Source organism: Cyprinus carpio, chromosome B1, assembly GCF_018340385.1.
Source record: "Cyprinus carpio isolate SPL01 chromosome B1, ASM1834038v1, whole genome shotgun sequence".
NCBI lineage: Eukaryota > Metazoa > Chordata > Actinopteri > Cypriniformes > Cyprinidae > Cyprinus > Cyprinus carpio.
The window spans coordinates 5,166,598-5,188,120 of record NC_056597.1 but is presented as its reverse complement, the minus strand read 5'-3'; the positions used below and the strand labels follow the sequence as shown (position 1 = coordinate 5,188,120).

Here is a 21,523-nt window from a genome sequence, read left to right as displayed (position 1 = left end):
CAGAATATTGTAGAGGTCCTGAACTTTATATTTGGCGGCAGGCTTCGCTCTGAAGGGTTCAGATTATGAGCTATCCACAGGCAAACCTCAATGAGGTCTGAAACACTGAAGGCTAAGCAGTTGCCAGATATTTTAATATGCACAGCCACAGTTATTTATACCAAGTAGAGTAACACCGTACTGTGGATAATATTGAACAATCTGAGCAACATGAGCTGGATAGATGATACATTTCCATGGGCGAGCAGTTAAGTGATCATGTATCTGCATAGGAGGAGTTGGGAATAGATGAGGGTAAGTGCGTGTCTGTCCAACAGACTATGGCAAGCGTGAGTATGGATGATCTTATATATCTTATTAATTGTAGTGGGAGGAGTTACGATCAGTTGAGCGTCAGCTGATTCTGCAGTCATGCCGTGGTCTGCCTGAATTATGTTTGAGCTCCATTCGTTGCTCAAACTACATTTCAGTCAAGACCACTCTGTTGAGTCAGAATATTGTAGAGTTGCTGAACTTTATATTTGGTGGCAGGCTTTGCTCTGAAGTGTTCAGATTATGAGCTATCCACAGGCAAACCTCACTGAGGTTTGAACCCCCCAACACAAAGACATAGTAAGTTCAGTTCTAAGATCATTCAGGGAGTGCACTCTTGCCTTAATATTTAAAGAGAGTAGCGTCTTACTCTGCAGAGATTTCACCAATATCAGATCATGTCATGTATTGGCATGATGGGCAAAAAGACGTTCCATGGCCACATTTTCCACATTGATCTTCCTTATTTGTCTGTTGATTCAGTCTATGTTCCTCCATCAGTGGCCACTATGCTCACAAGGTTGATAAACTGCTGCACTTTCAGTGGACTTTGGTTTATGTACCTTTCACTCTGAACGACCGGTCTTCTCTGATCAACTTTCCGGCCTCTGCGTTCAGGCTCACTTTAGTGGATACGTCTTGGCTTGTGGAGATGGTATATTTCATGAATGATCAGGAATGCTGTTCTCTGGTAAGACAACTGGTGAGGATAAAACTAGAAATTGATGTATACCGGCCATAACATTGTTTAACTCCATGAGAGGAAGAAATAATGCTTGAGTTACTATCCCCCCAACAAAATGAAGTAGCTACACAGGAAGCTAGGCAAGCAATGTCCTTTAACGTAGGCATTGAGAGACTGAAAATGGTGATGTGCTTGCATGGATAGAATTATCACACTATTGTTAAATGAGCACTTTAGGAATAATTACAAATGTAACTATGCCAACCTGCAGCCCTAGAGAAATAGAGTGAATAATTAATAGGCTAAATAGATGTGTTAATGTGGACCCTCTTGAATCAAACTGTAGCACAGTTGAAATGAAGTCACATGTAGCCAGTGAAATGTCTATGTCAACAAAGTCAAGTTCACGCGAATCAGTCTCTCGGATAAGCAGCTCAGTTCCTTTATCCATGAACAGGGAAACATCAATCCACAAAGGTTATCACCAAGTCTCTGACTAAACATCGTCATTAAGATCGCCAATGAATCTGACAATGGCCATCTCATAAGGGTTTCTAAACACAAGATCACAAAATTCTCAGGCTGACCATTCAATATTTATGCACTGTCCTAAATGCCCATCTCAGAGCACCGACTGCCTCAACAGCAACTGGAGCCTCCATCAGCAGCCGAAGCAACTTAATTCATCACAACTGGCTCATAACTTAGAAGGCGGGACCTCACAGCCACTCTGTGTGCTGCACTTCCTGCCATCAGTGTTAACAAATATTCAACTTATTGCTAGATAACACCTTTCAGACCCTTAACGACTTTTCCAAGTGCCTAGCGACAAGCATTTTCTTATGTATATAGAGTTTTTTCAAACACATCTGGATTATAAATCAGAATTTAACAGAGCATTTCAGTTACTATTTCAAACTGTCTGACGGCAACAGAATATGAATGGTTTATGCAATGTGCTGTATTAAACCCATTATGTGAGCACAGAAAGTATCAGAGACGTAACAATAAAATGCTGACACTTGGTTGAATGCAATGCAGGTAATGAATATGCTAAATGGCATATAACGTCAGAAAATTAGCGACTCAACAGCTTTAGCTACTCACTGAAAGTAGCTCCTCACATGATTCCACACTACTTTGAAACTGTTGGAAACTCAGAAGCGAAGACCAGTGGTCTCATTTATAAAACTCTCTGTAGATTTCATCCTAAAATCTAGATTTTGCGTATGCACAAAAGTTTTCAGATTTATAAAACCATGTGTATGCCAGAACCTGCACAAAAATCCCTTTATAAGTCCCACTCAGGGGTAGATTGTGCGTACGTGCATCTCCACCTCATTTCCTCACCGAAATAACCATATATGGAGCTTACAACACCTTGTTTTACTTTGCATCGGCTAGTTTTAAATGTATGCAGCTTTGCTGATGAATATCTTTTAGCTATTTTTAGTGGAAACAGATAGGCCCATATTTATTGCAGTGTAAATACAATTGTCTGATTCGGTTCGTCACTGACAAAGTATTTTAAAAATGAAATGTGCAAATCTTAGCGTTTTCTCCTAGTTATATCCTTCAAACATAGTGGTATTTTTTTATTATGTTGTGGAGATGCCTTCACACGACATCAACACCTCCATGCAGCTGAGCTGCGGTTGTACAGTAAGCTATTATCATTGGTCCTATACCGGACAATGGACCATTCAACCATTGAATCCAGCAGTGTCAACCATAATATCGAAGTAAGTGCGCATCCTTGATCATTGTTCTCGCTAAAATATTTCTCATAACATGTGATCTGTAGTTTAGTTTGAAGATGAATTATTGTGCACCTATAGCTTTCCTCGCTGTCATGAAAGCATAGCATACCACAGGAAAATTATGTAGCCTATTGTTAATAAAATGATGTAATTGTTTTTTTTTTGTTTTTTTTTAAATGGTTAATTTTAGTGATTATCTCCATCAATGTGAGTGGAGTATTTAATGTAAATGTGTATATTGACATGAAAACAGAGTTTAAAATAGTTGTTTATTTCATCACTTTTCTCACTCCAGGAAAAAGAGTTCGTACGCATGGTCTAGAATGTTCGTACAGTGCGTACATATTTACGGCAAGTTTATTTTTTTTATAAATCACGATATGTGTGTGAAACATTTGGTACATGTTTCTATGCCCATTTTGTGCGTATGCAGCGTTTATAAATGAGACCCCAGGAGACTCTTGGGTAATTTCAGCAGGACTCTTTATTGAGAACGTGCTGTGTGGCGCTGCAGTCATCAAAAGTCTAACAAAGGCAGTGATACATTGTAGTTTATATACATTAAGGGGGCAGTGTTTAGAAATGGAGACAAAGCACCTGGGTGACAACTTTAAACAAAGCATGCAAATGAAGTATTCAGGTATAGCAACCTGCCCCATTTCACCAGTCCTAATCCAATCAGCATAACTACTCAAAGACTGGGGCAGAGGCACCAAGAGCCTTTACAAACAAAAGGTGATAGTCTCAGTAATCTGGTTCATTTGACTAACAATAAGAGAACAGGAACCTCTTGTTACAGACTTTGCTTAACAGAACCATTTGTCTGATGACATCATATTTACCTTAAAAGCTCAATACAATGTACTTCACCTTAGTTTTTCATGTGATGCTATGTCAGAATATAGGATCAGCATATTTTAAACAGATTCTTAAATTTGTAATCCCATAAAATCAAACTGTGCTTAAGCAATGATACGTTTCCCATAACACCAGAGAGTATTAAACATATTGACCAAATTACTGCAACAGTAGGTTTCTAATAACAAACAGAAGCTTGTTCAACAGCAAATTTGCTAAAACGCAGCTACCCTTAACAGCGAGAATGTTCCTGATGATGAACATAAAATCCTGGTAAACGGTAGATTCCAAATAGTTACTAAATAGCTTTTAAGCAACAGCAGTTTCCAAACAAGCTATGGCGAAGGAGATCAGACTATAAGAGTGTACTGAGCAATTAGCTTAGTAATGAGCGTGTTGCCAATACCTGATAACTTTAAGCATGAGTATGAAAGAGAAAAAAAAAACTTGCCTTAGCTTAACCCTCTGAAGTCAATTAACGCGTATACGCGTTTTGGGGTATTTTCTCCTGATCTTTATTTACAAACGCGTCATTAAAATGAACTGTAACTCAGTGAATACTCAACACAGAGACATGAGAGTGATATCTATAGAAAGCATGACATGTCTACTTTTAAACTAAACAAGTGCGGCCGAAAACAAATATTCTGTGATAAAGTAATCCATATGAAAACAACACGATGTCCGTTTTTCATGTCTCCCTTCATTATCTTCTAATGCGACCACGCCCCCGCGCTGAACGCGCTTTTGAGATTCTAATGTTTCACTGAAGCACGCGGCTTTTGAATACAGAAGACAACGCAGCGAGAATGTTCTTCAAGTTTTTTTTATTTTACTGTTTGCGTCGCAATGAGAGGAATAAGACATAATTCACCCCAAAAAGATGTGATGTGGTTGAGGATTTGAGATTTGGATTTCCTCAGAAAAAAAGAATGAAGCACTTTATCCAGCAGAGATCATAAACATGAGTAAGTCTCTTATTTATTTATATACTTGTACTAGTTTTCACATAACGTGTAAACATTTTACTAGTTAGCCTTTTTCCAAATACTTTTTCCAAACTATAATTCCTGGCTAAATGTATAATCAAGTGAAATATTATGAAGTTGGCTCGATAGCGCCACCTATTAAATTTCAACGGAGTGCGCCTCGAGCTACGTTTCACGTACATGCATGAAAATTGGTACACATGTGTAGCACACCATTATCTACAAAAAAGTCTCTTGGTACAAAATCCAAAACCCAACAGGAAGTAAGTTATTTTGAATTTCCTGTATGATTTTTGTGCAGTTTTTGCCATATCCATGCCTCGTACTTTGATGAACTCCTCCTACAGTTTTAATCGGATTGTCTTCAAATTTGGTGAGGGTCATCATAAGACCTTTGTGATGTTAAGTTTTCATCAAGGGGTGTGTCCCTGGCGGCCTGACAAAGTTTGATGTTTCGCCGTGAAACAGTAAGTTGATGTAACTCAGGCAAGCAATGTCCGATCTGCCCCAAACTTCACTTGTGTGATAGGTGTTCTGTCCTGAACAAACGCTCATGACCAAATTCAGTTATAGTCATAGCGCCACCTGCTGGCAACAGGAAGTGACATGGCTAAAACTGTTATGGACTCCTAGGAACATATTAAAAAGTGTCAACAAGTGTTAAATAGGCTGGAAACATGCTAGAAACATACTAAAACATGCTAGCAACACTTAGCTAAGTGCTCAAGCATGCTACTAATGCAGTGAAAAAGGAAGTTACTGTAACTCAGGCCAGCAATGTCCGATCTGCCCCAAACTTCAAACGTTTGACAAGAGTCCTGTCCTGAATACATCAATATGCCCGTATTCGGTTATAGTCATGGCGCCACCTATTGGCAACAGGAAGTGTCTTGTTTAACACTGTTATGGACTCCTTGCAAAATAATAAAAAGCATCAACGTGTTAAATAGGCTGGCAAAATTCTAGAAGCTTGCTAAAACATGCTAGCAACACTTAGTGTTAAAGCATGCTATTAATGCAGTGAAATAGAACATTACTGTAACTCAAGCATACAATGTCCAATCTGCCTCAAACTTCACAAGTTTGATTAGAGTCCTGGCCTGAAGACATCTACATGTTCATATTTGGTTATAGCTTGGTTATTCCTGGCAGCAGGAAGTGTCATGTTTTTCACTTATATGCACTATTAGCAAACAAAAAAAAATATGCCATTGTGTGCTAAACATGCTAGATATATTCCCAAACATGCTTACAACATTAACTAAGTGCTAAAGCATGCTATTAATACTATGAAACAGGAAGTTGTTGTAACTCAGGCAAGCAATGTCCGATCTGCCCCAAACTTCATAAGTTTGATAGGTGTTATGCCCTGAACAAACACCCATTCCCAAATTCAGTTATAGACATAGCGCCACCTGCTTGTAATAGGAAGTGACATGGTCAACACTGTAATGGACTCCTAGGAACATATAAAAAAAGTGTCAACAAGTGTTAAATAGGCTGGCGACATGCTAGAAACATACTTATACATGCTAGTAGCACTTAGCTAAGTGCTAAAGCATGCTACTCATGCCGTAAAAAAGGAAATTGCTGTAACTCAGGCAAGCAATGATCAATCTGCCCCAAACTTCAAATGTTTGACAAGAGTCCTGTCCGGAACACATCAACATGCCCTTATTCGGTTATAGTCATAGCGCCACCTGCTTGTAATAGGAAGTGACATGGTTAACACTGTAATGGACTCCTGGCAACATATTAAAAAGTGTCAGGAAGTGCTAAATACACTGGCAACATGTTAAAAGCATACTAAAACATGCTAGTAGCACTTAGCTAAGTGCTAAAGCATGCTATTAATGCAGTGAAAAAGGAAGTTGCTGTAACTCAGGCTAGCAATATCCGAACTGCCCCAAACTTCACACGTTTCACAAGAGTCCTGTCCTAAACACATCAACATGTCTGTCTTTGATTATAGTCATAGCGCCACCTGATGGCAACAGGAAGTGGCATGTTTAACACTGTTATGGACTTCTTGCAAAATAAAAAAAAACATCAACGTGTTAAATAGGCTGGCAAAATTCTAGAGGCATGCTTAAACATGATAGCAACAATTAGCTCAGTGTTAAAGCATGCTATTAATGCAGTGAAGTAGAACATTACTGTTACTCGTGCATACAATGTCCAATCTGGCTTAATCTTCACAGGTTTGATTAGAGTCCTGGTCTGAAGATATCTACATGCTCATATTTGGTTATAGTTATAGTGCCACCTACTGACAACAGGAAGTGACATGTTTTAATACTTTTATGCACTATTAGCAACACCGTAAAATATGCCATTTTTTGTTAATTATGCTGGAAATATTATGTGACATGCTAGCAACACTTACTATGTGATAAAGGATGCTATTAATACTATGAAACAGGAAGTTATTGTAACTCTTTCATACAATGCCCAATCTGCCCCAAATTTCACACATTTTATAAGAGTCCTGGCCTGAACACATCTAAAGGCCAATATTCAATTATAATTATAGTGCCACCTGCTGGCAACAGCAAATGACTTGTTTTAAACTAACTTAAACATGCAATATCCGGTCTGCCCAAAGTTCTTGTATTTGATATGGGTCCTGGCCTGAACTCATCTTTAGGCCAATATTTGTTTATAGTCTTAGCGCCACCTGCTGGCAACAGGAAATTACTTCTTTTACACTAAATTAAACATGCAATGTCTGATCTGCCCGAAACTTTGCATGTTTGGTAAGAGTCCTGGCCTGAAGACATTTACATGCCGATATTCAGTTATAATCATAGCGCCACCAGTTGGCAGCAGGAAATGTGGCACAAATATTTACATTTTTATAAGCATATGGCCCAACGTTCGCTGTTCTCCTATGGCCACCGGTTGGTGGTGAGCCCGGGTGCGAGGGCCCTTTCATCGCTGCTTGCAGCTTTAATTATAAATGTAATTATAACTTTTTGAGTACCATCAGGGCATGGTGTCAAAGATGCTCACAGAGTTTCGTAACAATACGTTAATGTGTTCGTAAATTATAGCATTTTATTACAGAATTCAAAATGGCCGACGCCCAAAATGGCTGACATGGGAAAATTGGATATAATTCAACTTGTCATGATGCATTGAATCTAAAGAGACCAGTTTTGTCATTTTTGGCCCAACCATTCAGAAATTTTAAGCAAAAATATGCATTTTTTTCATATCTCATGAGCACTTTTACAGCGATATCATTGACTTGATTGCAAATTATTGCACAGATACTATTTAAACTGAACTGAGCTGCATGATGACATCACCGAATTCAATGATGAACTGCCTTTAACTGTCATTTTGCATTATTGACACTGTTTTCCTAATTATTGTTGTTCAGTTGCTTTGACGCAATCTTTTTTGTTTAAAGCGCTATATAAATAAAGATTACTTGACTTAACTAGGTGGCACAGTGCTGAAATCTGCAGGTAGTCTCAGGTCATGCTTGTTATAACACACACCAAGTTCTGTCTCAATATGCCTCACCGTTGTGGAGATATAGTCTCACATGCATTTTTGCGTGTTTTTTGTTGAATTATTTTGCATGTTATATAAGAACAGTTGGACGAATCAACTTGAATTCCATAACTTTTTGCCAGCATGGTCTGAAGATAATCTGGTTCAATTTTTGTGATAATCGGTGCAACGGTTTAGGACGAGTTTGAAAAAGTAGGTTTAACAAACAATAAAAAATAGCAGAAAAACTAAACCTTACAATTTTTGAATTTTGGAGTTCATTCCACTCGGCATGAGCCAAGGATTCAGAGGAAAAAAGGATCTTCTGTATGTACCGAACTGGTACATATCTCGTTATATCTCTTTGGGTTTGAGACTTTAATCTTTGTGACTTTACAGCTCTTCTGTATGCTCAAAAATCTTTTAACACTCCAAAGTGATATTCTTTATAAAAGTGAACGCTCAGCCACACCCTCCTAAAATGCCTTGTTCAAACATGCCCCCACATATTTATGTCACTGTGTGGGAAGATTTGCATAACACCTTCCAAATGTATACGCAAAGAAAGATGGCATAACTTGGATTATTGCCATAGTATTGTTGCCGCTGCCGCCATGTCGTGGAGATGCTGTATATTTCATTGTGAAAGCCAAACTATTTTTTTTTTACCTTCCAAAAGAGGACACAACTAGAAATCAGTGGTTTAGTTTTATTTACAACACTGTTGCAGAACAATACAACCAAAAATTAAAGTGTGTGCAGCGCATTTTATAGAGCAAAGTTTCCCGAACCTGTAAGAGGCGTAACATTTCCATCACACGCTTGAGGTATACAGCCAATCACAATACACTAGACAGCTGGCCAATCAGAGCACACCGTGCTTTTCAGAACAATGATCTTGGTAAAAATCGATGCGTTTCAGAAAGACCAAAAACAGTAAAAATAAATAAATAAATAAAATAATAATAATTACAATAAAATGTCATTCGTTTTGAAAACAGCTGACGAAGAACAAAAATGAAGGTATCATTTCATAAACTTGATGTGTAATTTTTAAAAGTTTGACACAAGGTAGCTGCAAACTATGCTCATTGGAAGCAGTGATGTCAAATGATGCATTTTGTTGAGGTCGAGATTGATCGATCTTCCCAAAGTTCACAGGTCGGCTGTCTGACTTCAAGCAGTGTTCTAGACGTTATTTCCAAGTAGGAGGTGGGAAAAATCTGAATTTTGAGTTGCCTGGAAAGCAGCATTATGCTATTGTGATATACAACCTTAACAAAACTTGGTATACATGAACAAATTTAAAGTCGAAGCGTAAGGTGTGTAGGGTGCAACAACAAGGAGCTAAAACACTGTTTAACTGTGTGTTAACATAACATCACCAACACAACATCAAGACTGGTTCTTTTAAATTTGGTCATTTTCTCCATTTTTTAAAACTGCTTGATCTTTTAAAATACTGCTTCTTGTTATACAAGTAATAATTTGTGCTTATTGCTTTAAAATCAAATCTAATATAATGTGTATGTAATATTTACAAGATCCTCTTCTTACTTTTCTGCAAGGTGCCAATAAGAACAACATCCAGATCTCCTGTGTTGTCCCGTCAAGATTCTCCACTACAACTTGGGCTGCATAACAACCAAGCTGGACAGAGGAATGCTGGAATGTGTGATCTTTGTTAACATAATTTCTATGCAGAATATTCACCTCTGACATAACATGTACAAGTTTATATTTCTCAGGAAAATTTCAGTAATTTTATTTTTTGACCTCTCATCCCCTTAGTAACGTGGAGCCACGGCTGCTGTGGGAGCGAGTTGAACAACTCTCATCTAGACCAGGTAGTGGGAGTTCCTCTGGCTCCAGTAACTCCAGCTCTCAGACTGGATCACAGGCCACCTCAGGGGAGAAGTTCAGGTTCCGTTGTGAGTAGTAGTTTTTTTTTTTTTTTTTTTTTTTTTTTTTTTTTTAATAACACACTGACATAAAAATTAATGCAACACTTCAATGCAAGAGTGTCCAGACCTGTTCCTGGAGAATTACTGTCCTGCAGTGTTGAGCTCCATCCCTAATTAAACACACCTGATGGAGTAGAGCTGGAGAAAAAACTTCCCGGGAGGTTGCTGCTTCAGTCAGCAATGGCTTGAAAATGACAAATTATGGTTAAAATGAGAACTAAGTACTTGAGTAGCCTCCTGTTAAGCCTTGATTTATTTATTTATTTGTTTTGTTTTTTTGTGATGGAAGAGTCTGCACTTTTGAGCCATATAAAGGGTAAGCAAAATATTCCCTGCTCAATTAAACTAAATCTTTAAGACTGTCGTGATTAATGTGAAAATGAATGAAAAGTGTTTATTGTGGCATACGTTTAAGATCTGCTCACAATGCATAAAAATTTCTTTATGCAGGTTTTTTCCCCAGCGTTAGGATTATAACAAATCCCAAACGGTGTTGAGCACAGATTAGTCACTAGTGAGGAAAAATCCACAGAATGCTACAGTTGTGTTCAGATCAGGCGCTCACTGAATGTATTATGTAATCTCTGGAATATTGTCATCATAAACAGCAGAAACGATTTAAACAAGAAACTCATTTTGCGGTGTAGACATCAAGATTCAGTGAAATCATCCGTTTCAGTGACCAGGAATGTTTGTTGCTCGTTTATATGAAAGTAATGTAAGGAAAAACATTTTTTTTAAGAGCTAATTCTTATTTAGTTAAATATGTGATTATTGTGAAATAAAAAGATGTAATCCTCTTTGTAAAGTTTTCTAAAGGCCATAGGCCATAATGACTATAATGTTATATTAAAATGTTCATGTTGAAAAATTTGGGATGCACTAGGCTACCTTTTTCAGCCGCATATATGCCCATTGAAAATGAACGCACTTTAGTACAATGCAAATACATTAAAAAAACTAGAGATATGATGACTAGTTGCCTATAAGTATTGTAATGGTGCAAAAAGTCCAACTTCAGAGGCATGACATCAATAACCTTTATACATCCAAGCTTAGCTGCAGGAATCTGCGAGGGCAATGGACAAGAAAATTGGTGTACCCAGGGCAGGCTTAGTAACAATTACCCTTGTATGGTTGTCTATATACTATAAACAGTAGTGCTGTCAAAATGAATGATTAATCCAAGTGATTAATCAAAAAATAAAAATGAAAAATAACTCCTAATCCTAATACATTCTTGATTGATAGCTTCTTGTATTCGCTACTGTACATACGTCTGCTATGTCCAGTGTTGGGGGGGTAACAAGTTACAAAGTTGGTATAGCCTACTTATCACAACATTGTCAATTGCAAAAGCTAATTTATTCAAACGTCTCGCTACCGAGCTACCTACAGTAGCTTAATTTTCGGAGGAAGAAAAGAAAGCACCCATTAGATAAATGAGCCAGTAGTGAGAAATAATAACTTTTAAGAAATATATTTTTTGATAAACGAACCCAACACTGGCTATGTCCTTGCTGGAGTGTGATGTGATTTGTGTCAAGTGCAGGTGCGATGGATCGCGTACAAACCAATAGGGTGTCGGAATGCTATATGCTTATACTTCTCATCCAACCACAATCAAATTCACTTCATCCGGATGGCGCGATTTATATGGATAGTTTTTTTTTTTTTTTTAATGATGAGAAGCCGGAATGAAAACAAGGTTTTTTTAAATAGCAGTAACGAACCTATTTTAAAATGTAAGGAGTAGAAAGTACAGATAATTGCGTGAAAATGTAAGGAGTAGAAGTAAAAAGTCGGCTGAAAAATAATTACTCCAGTAAAGTATAGATACCCAAAATTTCGACTTAAGGTAACAAAGTATTTGTACTTCGTTACTTGACACCTCTGTAACTAGCCTATACATAAAACCCCTCTATTAACTTGTACTTGATATGGGTGTCATGTCATAGAATATTTTTAATATGACTGACTTTGTATTTATCGTAAATTTAATAAAAACATTGTAAGTTACTTATTATAACACTTTATTGTACATAAAGAGAGCAAAGAATATTTGCATTATCAAAGAATATTAACTTTTGTCTAGATTTAGGGTGTATTCACACCTGTCTTGTTTGGTCCGATTGAAACAAACTCTGGTTCGTTTCCCCCTTTGGTGCGGATCTTTTTGGCAGGTGTGAATACAGCAATCGCACTCTGGTGCGCACCAAACAACCAAACCGAGACCAAGCTGGAGAGGTTCCAAACAAACTCTGGTACGGTTCATTTAAGGTGTGAATATGATCCAACCTCGATCTGGCCCAACTGCAGAAAGCACTGCGCCTTTTGAGTTAACAGTCTGGAGAAGACGTTCAGCGAAAGGATGAAGGAGAGGGGATTTGAGCGGTCTCCCCCAAATCACGTTGAGCGGTTTCTTCCCCATAGAAGTACATTATAAGGAAACATAACATGGTTTAACGTACCTTAACAACAGATTTTTCTTATAATAAACACAATTTGGCATCCACATTAAGCTGTTTCCATATAATGGACACCTGTGGGGGAGAAAGTTATATTAACTTAATATTAACTTAAAAAGATATTATTCACTTCATACGCTGAATAAGAGCTCGTCCTTATGACAGTAGCAAGTGATTATTATAAGTAGAATTTGACATGTTTGGTTTTCCACGGTCGTTGTTAAGGTAGGCTACATTAAACCACGTTAAGCTGTTTTCCATAACGTGATATTATTTACTTTTTCTGTGGAATAAGGGCTCGTTCTTTTGACGGTAGTTAGTGTTTATTACAAGTAAGGTTTGGCAGAAATTTGGTTTTCCCTGGTCGGTATTTAGGTACGTTAAGCGTTTTAGAATGTCGCTTTCCTATGCGCAATTTTTTTTTTTTTTTTTTTTATACATATATATACCTAATCCGTTTTCTGCACAGTGCCATGGTCAGTATGCCATGGTAGGCGCACATAAGAGCATGCTCTCTCCGTCGGTGTCCTGACATTTTATCGTACCTGTCAGATTTTCCTACCAGGGTTTATCAATATTGCATTCTTTTTTCTCATGCTGAACAACAATATTTAATGTATCTGCATTACTGTAAGGGGTAGGTTTAGGGTTGGGGTAGGTGTAGGTGTAGGTGTGGACGTTAATAAAACACAATCTAATAGGTAGAAAAATATATTTATTGTTGGTTTCCGGCTGTAGCTGTATCCCTTCTAGCCACAACCGCGTATATGACACTTAATTAGTATTTGAATTATTGTAAGGTTAGGTTTAGGGTTGTGGTAGGTGTAGACATTAATAAACCATAACTTTCCAGGTAGCATTTTTCGTTGTCGAATTGTACTACCCACTGTTTTAATTGAGGTAGCAAAATCTGATAGGGTAGGACAAATCGACAGAACACCGGAACCATCTTGCAGCACTTCTTCGTCTTCGCAAATCCTTGTTACAACATCGTATAGATGACATTGTCTCATCTGATGTTCATAAGTGTCTTCATATTGCGTTTGTAGCTAATAACAGAAAATCAGTAAATAATAATTGCACAACGAAAAATCTTCATTATTAGCCTGTTTTCGAACTTCCTGATTTTCCCTGCCTGAGAATTTTCTGTCCAATGAATGGATGACCTTAGCACACGTATGGTTTTGTTTACAATTTTTGGTTCACTTGCAAAAAGGGCAGTGTGAAAGCGAACCGCACCAAACAAAAAAAAAATCGACATTGTATTTTGTAAGGAATAAAGATTGTATTTGGTCCGGACTTCCTGGTGTGAATACACCCTTAGTCTAGTTCAAGCACTCTCAAAAACTCCCATTATAATCACTAAAGCTGTTTATACTGTGAAATGAATATCTTACTTACATCGTACACCCATCTGCACTTTGTTTATGATGAGAGAATTCTCCAGAGAGCAGCATTCAGTCAGCGAGCGTGCGCACTGAACAAAACACAGGCTTTTCAGTGATGACTCGTCTGAATGCCTCTGATTGGCCATTGTATTTTTTAGCTTAACAGAATCCTGTGTGATTGGTTATAATGCACAGCACTGTAAAAATGCATCTGGCTCTACGCCAGCCAAAGCACGAACGCATATTTGAATTTGGCAGCTGATGCTGTGCCGTACTAAATGTTTCTGATCGTATCACATATATTATTCAGACCTTTTTTGGTCTTTTGGAAGCTGCATTCAGAATCCACTTTGCTTAAAATCCTGAGGGGGCACAGTTAAAAACGTGTTTCTGGAGGAGCAATATTTCGGCTGGGCCCCACTCTGGTCTAGTGCCCTCGGCACGTGCCCGAAAGGCCAGTGCATTAATCCGTCCCTACAGACAGGTGGTTTGATATTAGTATAATAACATCTAAACTGAAGAACTCAAGTATGTATGCCACATGTTGTAAAGTGCTGGAAAATCTTGAAAACGTACCTTGAAAGTGCTTGAAAAGTGCTTGAATTTTACTTTAGAAAAGGTGTAAGAATCCTGAATCATCCATCCATTAATTTTACAAAGAATTTTTCCACGGCATACAGCATAATACAATACAGGTATGAATTCATTGTAAATGGATTTTTAAACTGTTAAATTAGGGTTTATGCATAATTTCCATGACCAAGTTCAACTTTAATCCTCTCTGTCTGAAATTCACTTACTCATTTTTAATTTACTCCTTCAAGTTAACTGTATTAGTGGCCTAAGAGGGAATAGTGAATGAGGGTATAGGGGGCAGCCACTAAAATTTTCCAGGCAAGTATGTTAGAGCTGGCTGGGGCTAAACTCTGCAGGAATATTTTGGATACCCCTGCTCTTATGCCATGAATAAAAGCAAAAAATGAAACACATACATACTGTAATCTTTCATTTTAATAATGTAATCCCAAATTTGGTGCTTTTTGTAAGGTGGAATTTAATCATTGTTGGTCTACAGCAAAATTGTAAATTAGTAAATGCATTGTCATTTGCGGTAGCTATAAGGCAATCTGAGTGGGGTTTTTATTTTGTTTCTTGAAGTGCACCCCATAATGCCAATAGGAATTTACATCAAAAACTGTCATTATTTGGAAATAAAAGCCCATTTTCTTACCTAAATGTAGTCCCTTTGATTTAAACGCTGTTTCAAAAGGCTGTCTCTCCTTTAAGACCTTCATGTAAACGCCCACTTCTAGCGTTCACACTTGTTTTTGCCGTCATCGCATTGCCATATCTTTCAGTAACTGCAACTGGATTACCAAAGTATTCACAGTGAAATGGACCTTCGCTGACATTTACATAGACATTCAGTTTCACTTACCTAACAATAGGATCATTTGGAAAATAATGTTATTTTTAGTCCAGTCAACCCAGTAGTTATTTTTCTGTCTATTCTTATCTATCATGACAGTGAACGAGGAAATGATGACGTTGTCTGTGTCTGTGCATGTAGTTTTGTGTTGATGTATTCCTCTGTATAATGTAATAACAACCCAGAAGTTGAAAGTGAGTCATTCTGATAGTCATTTGATTTCATAAAAGCAGTTTCAAAACAGACTTTTTTGAATTCTGAAAAATGTTTTTTATATATGCCCTCTTATACAGTATGTCAAAAGATAAAATGTGATTCCTCAATTCATGACCCCTTTTGAATGAAAAATCTCCAAAACTTATTAAAGTTCTATTTAAACAGCAAATTTAGTGCCTATTTGTTAAAATCAATGAGGTTGTCTTTAATTCTTGCTGACCCTTTCAGATGATCAAATTTGCATAACTTTATTCTTACATCTGCCACTGTCAGTTCTGGGATACTGTATGTCAGTCTAAAATTTCATGAATCAGTATCTGATTTTGATAATGTTGGTAACATTTTCATTGTGAGTACCAGAAGGTCCTGAGTTCTAATGTGCCCTCATTTAACTTTTTATTTTAATAAACCAAATTCTCACATTCACTGTATAGTATAAGGTGATTTTTAATTAGAGTTTATTTTGGGTTGGCTGTATTGTTATGTTATGGGAATTAGCTTGCTGTTTGTAATTGCAGTATTGTTTTGTTGGTTGCAGGGAGAACAGCGATAACCCCCTTAGAGTAAACAGAATAGAACTAACATAAATGTATTGTGGATACTATTTATGTTCAATAATGTAATGTAAACATTTTAGAAATTAGTCTGAATCAAAGGGGAATTTAGGAGGCCAAATCATGACTTGACAAGAGGAGGAGTTGGGATGGAGGAGGGTAATTAGCTATTAAGCAACGTGAAAACTGCTGATAAAACAGAAGGACCTTATATATGGTTTGCTGTGATGGGTGTCGTATCCGGTAGATGGGGATCAGCTGAGAGTCAGCTGATGCAAGCTTGACTAACATGACCTGCCAGAACTAACGCTACGCTTGATTTTTATAGGTGCATATTAGTTGATGTATATTAAAAGTTTTAGTGCTGAACATTAGATTGCCACTCATAAACCCACACAAATTAAATCAAAACTTGTAGCGATTCTTCCCCCGTTTAAGGTATTTCTGTCATGAGCTTTTTCAACAAACAGTGTTGACCTAACCAGCTTTGGCAAAAAGTGACCCATCTACCTGCAAATAAAACTTGTGCTCTTTCACACTCTCTGCAGCCTCTTCAAAGTCTGAGGGCTCACCAATGCAGCGGCCAGAGATTGCTGGGAAGAAGTCAGAAAAGAAGAAAGACTTTGTAAGACCAGCTAGACATGCTGTAAGTAACTGCTGTCCTGAATGTCAAATCATCTGATTTGTTGGTGTGCAGACATGTCAAAAAGGCTTCATATTCAAACGGATTGTTTTCTATTGAACTAAATGATAGACACATTCACATTGAACATTTTTACTCTGGGTGTAGCTCTCTCTTCCTCTACTCCTTTTGCATTACTTTATGTTTTGGAATTTTTAGTACTGTCCATGGTGTTCTTCACAATGATCATCTTTACCATTAATCAATCAAGCAATCCCACTGACAATTTAAACTAGGTAGTGTGGTGAGTTGGATGCAAATGGCCAGATGCAAGTTGATCTTTCTCTTGAAACCAACACAGAGGTGACTAAAACTGCAATTCACTGACTGGCCGCTAGAGACTGGCTCCAAAAGGGAGTCAGTCCCGTAGACCTCCCATGTTAAAATGGCCAACTTTACAGCAGAAAAAAATGTTTACAGACTGGTAGAAAAATTGGTTTTGGTCTATATAGCATGTCCTTCATGACAACTGTGAAGGAGGTGACTTTATTTTTTTTTAAACTCTGTTTAAATTATATTAAGCCTTAAAGTTCTGCATAATTAAGGGCATGGCCACTTGAGTGACAGGTGGACTGCCGCTCTGCTCCAGACTGTGAAACTCGCTAGAGTGTGAAACTGGCTTTAAAGATTTTTATGTGTCCAGAAAAATGTATTATAGGTTGGACATGGGAAATCTGGCAATTGGATGTTTTGATGAAAATGATCTCAAACTTGGTTTTTTACCGCTATTTTGAAGTTATTGTACTCTGCCTTTGCACTGCCTGCAAAAGTGAGCTGTCATGCCAAGGCAAAAGGCAGTAACTTCCACATTATATATAACATTAGGGTGCTGATCACCATTTACAGAATCATTATAGTAACAGCTGTATAAAATCTAGTGATCATTGGCTAGGCTATAACATAGTAATGTGATTTTTTTATTTATTTTTTCTGACCATGAAACAACCAGACAAAAATGTAAACCTGAGTGGATACCGTTTTGCAACCAACTTATTTGCAATGTTCGCTCACATTAAAGGGTCCAAGACATACTTAGCCTATTGTTTTACATCGAATTGAATGAAAATGGCTTACCCTGTAAGAACGACTTGATGTGAACGCCAGCAGGAATAATGCTCCAAATGATTGTGAATTAAATTTGTATTTTATACCAAGGCATGTCAAGTTGCAGTGCAGAGACTAGGGTGTCCCCGACTAAGGATTTTTCATAGTTAAATCGAATTTTCGAATCTTGCCGATATCTGAATGATAGTCGAATCATATTTTTTTTGGGGGTGGGGCAAAATACATTGAGTCAAGTCAGACATTCGACAGCCATAATTACTGACGTTAACGCACAGGTACAATTTTGTTAATGTTGGAAAATTTACGGAGTATAAGAGTGTTTAAAGACTGGTAGATAAATATGGGGTTATTAGTGTTACGAACACCTCGCAGATACAAATGGGGTAAATAATGTTTTATGTTTTGTACAATAGTGTTCTCATTATAACGTTAGCCTAATATAACACGTATTTCTTACAATTATTCCAGAACGTGACAGTAAGGTTATTTTTTAATGAGCCGAAAAGAATACACATCAGACCTCTGTTTATCAATTTGCACTGGCTACCAATAGCTGCTCGCATAAAATTCAAGGCATTGATTTTTGCCTACAAAACCACCACTGGCTCTGTACCCCTTTACCTAAATTCATTACTTTAGACTTATGTGCCCTCTAGAAGCTTGCGTTCTGCAAGTGAACATTGCTTGATTGTGCCATCCCAAAGAAGCACAAAGTCACTTTTACGGACTTTTAAATTAAATGTTCCCTCCTGGTGGAATGACCTGCCCAACTCAAACCGAGCAGCTGAGTCCTTAGCCATCTTCAAGAATCGGCTTAAAACACATCTCTTCCATCTTTAATTGACCCTCTAACTATAGCACTCACTATTCTAATTCTATTCTTGGCAAAAAAAAAAATCTAACTAGCTTTCTAATCTTTTTGTAATCTTTTTGTATTCTTTTGTATCTGTTTTCTTCTCATTATATTACAATTAACAAAAGAAAAAAAAACGAACACTAGCTTGCTCTATTCTTTTTCTATTCTATGTGTTTTCTTTTTATTTATTATATTATTTAAAAGCCCTTGCTATGTGTACTGCGTTTAAGCTAACTGAGATTTGTTATAGCACTTGCATATCATTGCTCTTTTGATTGCTTCCATTGTCTTCATTTGTAAGTCGCTTTGGATAAAAGCATCTGCTAAATGACTAAATGTAAATGTAAATTATTAATGTTCTGCATTTCTGTTTTGAACTGCGCGCGCTGAAGAAGACTAGTAGAGTGACCCATTTGATAGCAAATTTTTAATCAATGGGATTAAACTCATCATTTCACATAGAAAACGCTTCGTTATTCATACAACATAACGTTAATATTAGGACTAATAGGCTATCTGTAAAAAGGGCCCGAATACGCATGAACATATCTGCGTGGCTCTGAATGAACTCATTTTGTGGATGCATTCTTCAAAACAACAACGTGCAAGAAACACGGCAGCTAAACACAAAAAATTCACAGTGTTTTATTATAATGGTGTTCTCATTATAATGGTATGTGTATGACAATCCCAGTCATTAGTTTTATTAATATTCTGCATTGTTGTTTGTCCTGCTCGCGCTGCGCCTGAAGAGATAATACACCGTAGTACTACACAATGGAAGTGCTTGACTCAACAAATGCAACTTTATTATCAGGTAAATAATATTTTTGGGTTTTTTTGGGTGAGGGAAAGAGGGCACTTTTGACCCCTAAAAGGGAAAGCAAAATTTTCCCCTGCTCGGGTTAAACAAAATTTTAAAGACTGTCGTTTTTAAAGTGAAAAAAATAAAAAGGTTTTTTTGGGGGCAAAACGTTTAAGTTCTCCACAAGCAAAAAAATTTTTTATGCATTTTTTTTTTCCCCACGTTATGATTATAACAAATCCCAAACGGTGTTGACAAGTTTAGCCCCTAGTGGGAAAAATCCACAAATTTGGCTACGGTTGTGTTCAGATCAGGCGCTCACTGAATTTTATTTTTTAAATCTCGGGAATTTGCCATCAAAACGCAGAAACTTTAAAAACAAAAAATCTTTTCGGGGTTAAAGACATAAGATTTTTTTAAATCACCCCGGTTTCAGTGACCGGAATTTGTTGCTCTTTAATGAAAGAAATTTTTGGGAAAAAAAATGCCTTAAAACAAAAGTTTTGGGTCGGGGCCACGGGGGGCCTATTTTGCACCCCCCCACCCCCCAAAAAAAAACTTTTTTTCTAAAGGCCAAAGGCCAAATGCCTAAAATGTTATTTTTAAGTTCATGTTAAAAAATTTGGGATGCACTAGGCAACCCTTTTTTTCAGCCCATATATCCCCATTGAAAATAAACCGCCTTTAGAAACAATCCCAAATACAAAAAAAAAAACTGGGAGTTTATGATACATTTCCCTATAAGTTTTTTAATGGGAAAAAAGTCCAACTTCAATGCATGAAAAGCAAAAACCCTTTATACACCCAAAAAGCTTGCCCCAAAATCTGCGAGGAAATGGCCAAAAAAATTTGGTGTACCCAGGGCGGGCCCTTAGAAACAATTACCCTTGTAGGGTTGTTTTTATAACTATAAAATATTTGGCTGTCAAAATAAAGGAAATCCAATTTATTAATAAAAAAAATAAAAATGAAAAATAACCCCCTAACCCCTAAACCTTTTTGATTGATGCTTTTTGGGATTCGCTACAACGTCTGCTAGGCCCCAGTGTTGGGGGGAAAAACCAATTTCAAATTTGGGTAAGCCAAACTTTCAAAAACATTGAAGGGGAAAAAACTAATTTTTATTCAAACGTCTCGCTACCGGTTTACCTACAGTAGTTTAATTTTCGGGGGAAAAAAAGAAAGCCCCCCTTGATAAAGACCAGTATTGAGAAAATAATTTTTTAAAAAAATTATTTTTGAAAAACGAACCCAACACTGGCGGGGGCCCTTGCTGGAGTGTGATGTGATTTGTGTAAAGGGCGGGTTTGCGATGGATCGCGTAAAAAACCAAAAAGGGTTTTCCCGGAATTCTTTTTGTTTATTTTCTCACCCCAACCAAAAAAAATTCCAAAATTCACTTCATCCGGGGCCCGCTTTATAGGATATTTTTTTTTTTTTTTTAATGATGACAACCCGGGAAGGGAAAACAAGGAAAAATTTAAATAGCAAAAACGAACCTTTTTTTAAAATGTAAGGAGTAGAAAGTCGAAAATTGCGTAAAAATGAAAGGGGGAAAGAAAAAAGGGTCGGCTGAAAAAAATTTAAATCCAAAAAGGATAAAACCCCAAAAATTTCGATTTAAAGAAGGGTAAAAAAGTATTTGTACTTCGTTCCTTGACACCTCTGTAACTACCTATCCCAAAAAAACCCCCTATTAATTTTTCTTGATTGGGTGTCAGGTCATAGAATTTTAATAGGGACGACTTTGTATTTAAAAAAATTTAAAAAAAACATTGTAAGTTCCCTTTATAACCTTTTTTGGACAAAAAGAGAGAAAAGAATTTTTGATTATAAAAAAAAATTTTAACTTTTGCAAATTTTTGGGGTGTATTCCCCCCCTTCTTTTTTTGGCCCGTTGAAAAAAACCGGGTTTTTTTCCCCCTTTGGTGGGGAAATCTTTTTGGCGGGTTTAAATACAGAAATCGCACTCTGGTGCGCACCAAACAACC

General features: G+C 37.1%; 1 protein-coding gene across 3 annotated transcripts in view; it reads left to right on the top strand.

Moving 5' to 3' along the window:
- LOC109059133 (mitogen-activated protein kinase kinase kinase kinase 4-like) overlaps positions 1–16,827 on the top strand; it is a 119,821-nt gene extending 102,994 nt beyond the window's left edge. For all 3 annotated transcript variants that reach the window (XM_042716314.1, XM_042716313.1, XM_042716312.1), the window contains 3 exons: positions 9,674–9,777; positions 9,897–10,036; positions 16,673–16,827. In XM_042716314.1, the coding sequence (XP_042572248.1) occupies positions 9,674–9,777; positions 9,897–10,036; positions 16,673–16,806 (378 nt within the window). In that variant the 3' untranslated portion in view covers positions 16,807–16,827. The remainder of the gene's footprint in view (positions 1–9,673; positions 9,778–9,896; positions 10,037–16,672) is intronic.
- Positions 16,828–21,523: the final 4,696 nt, after the last annotated feature.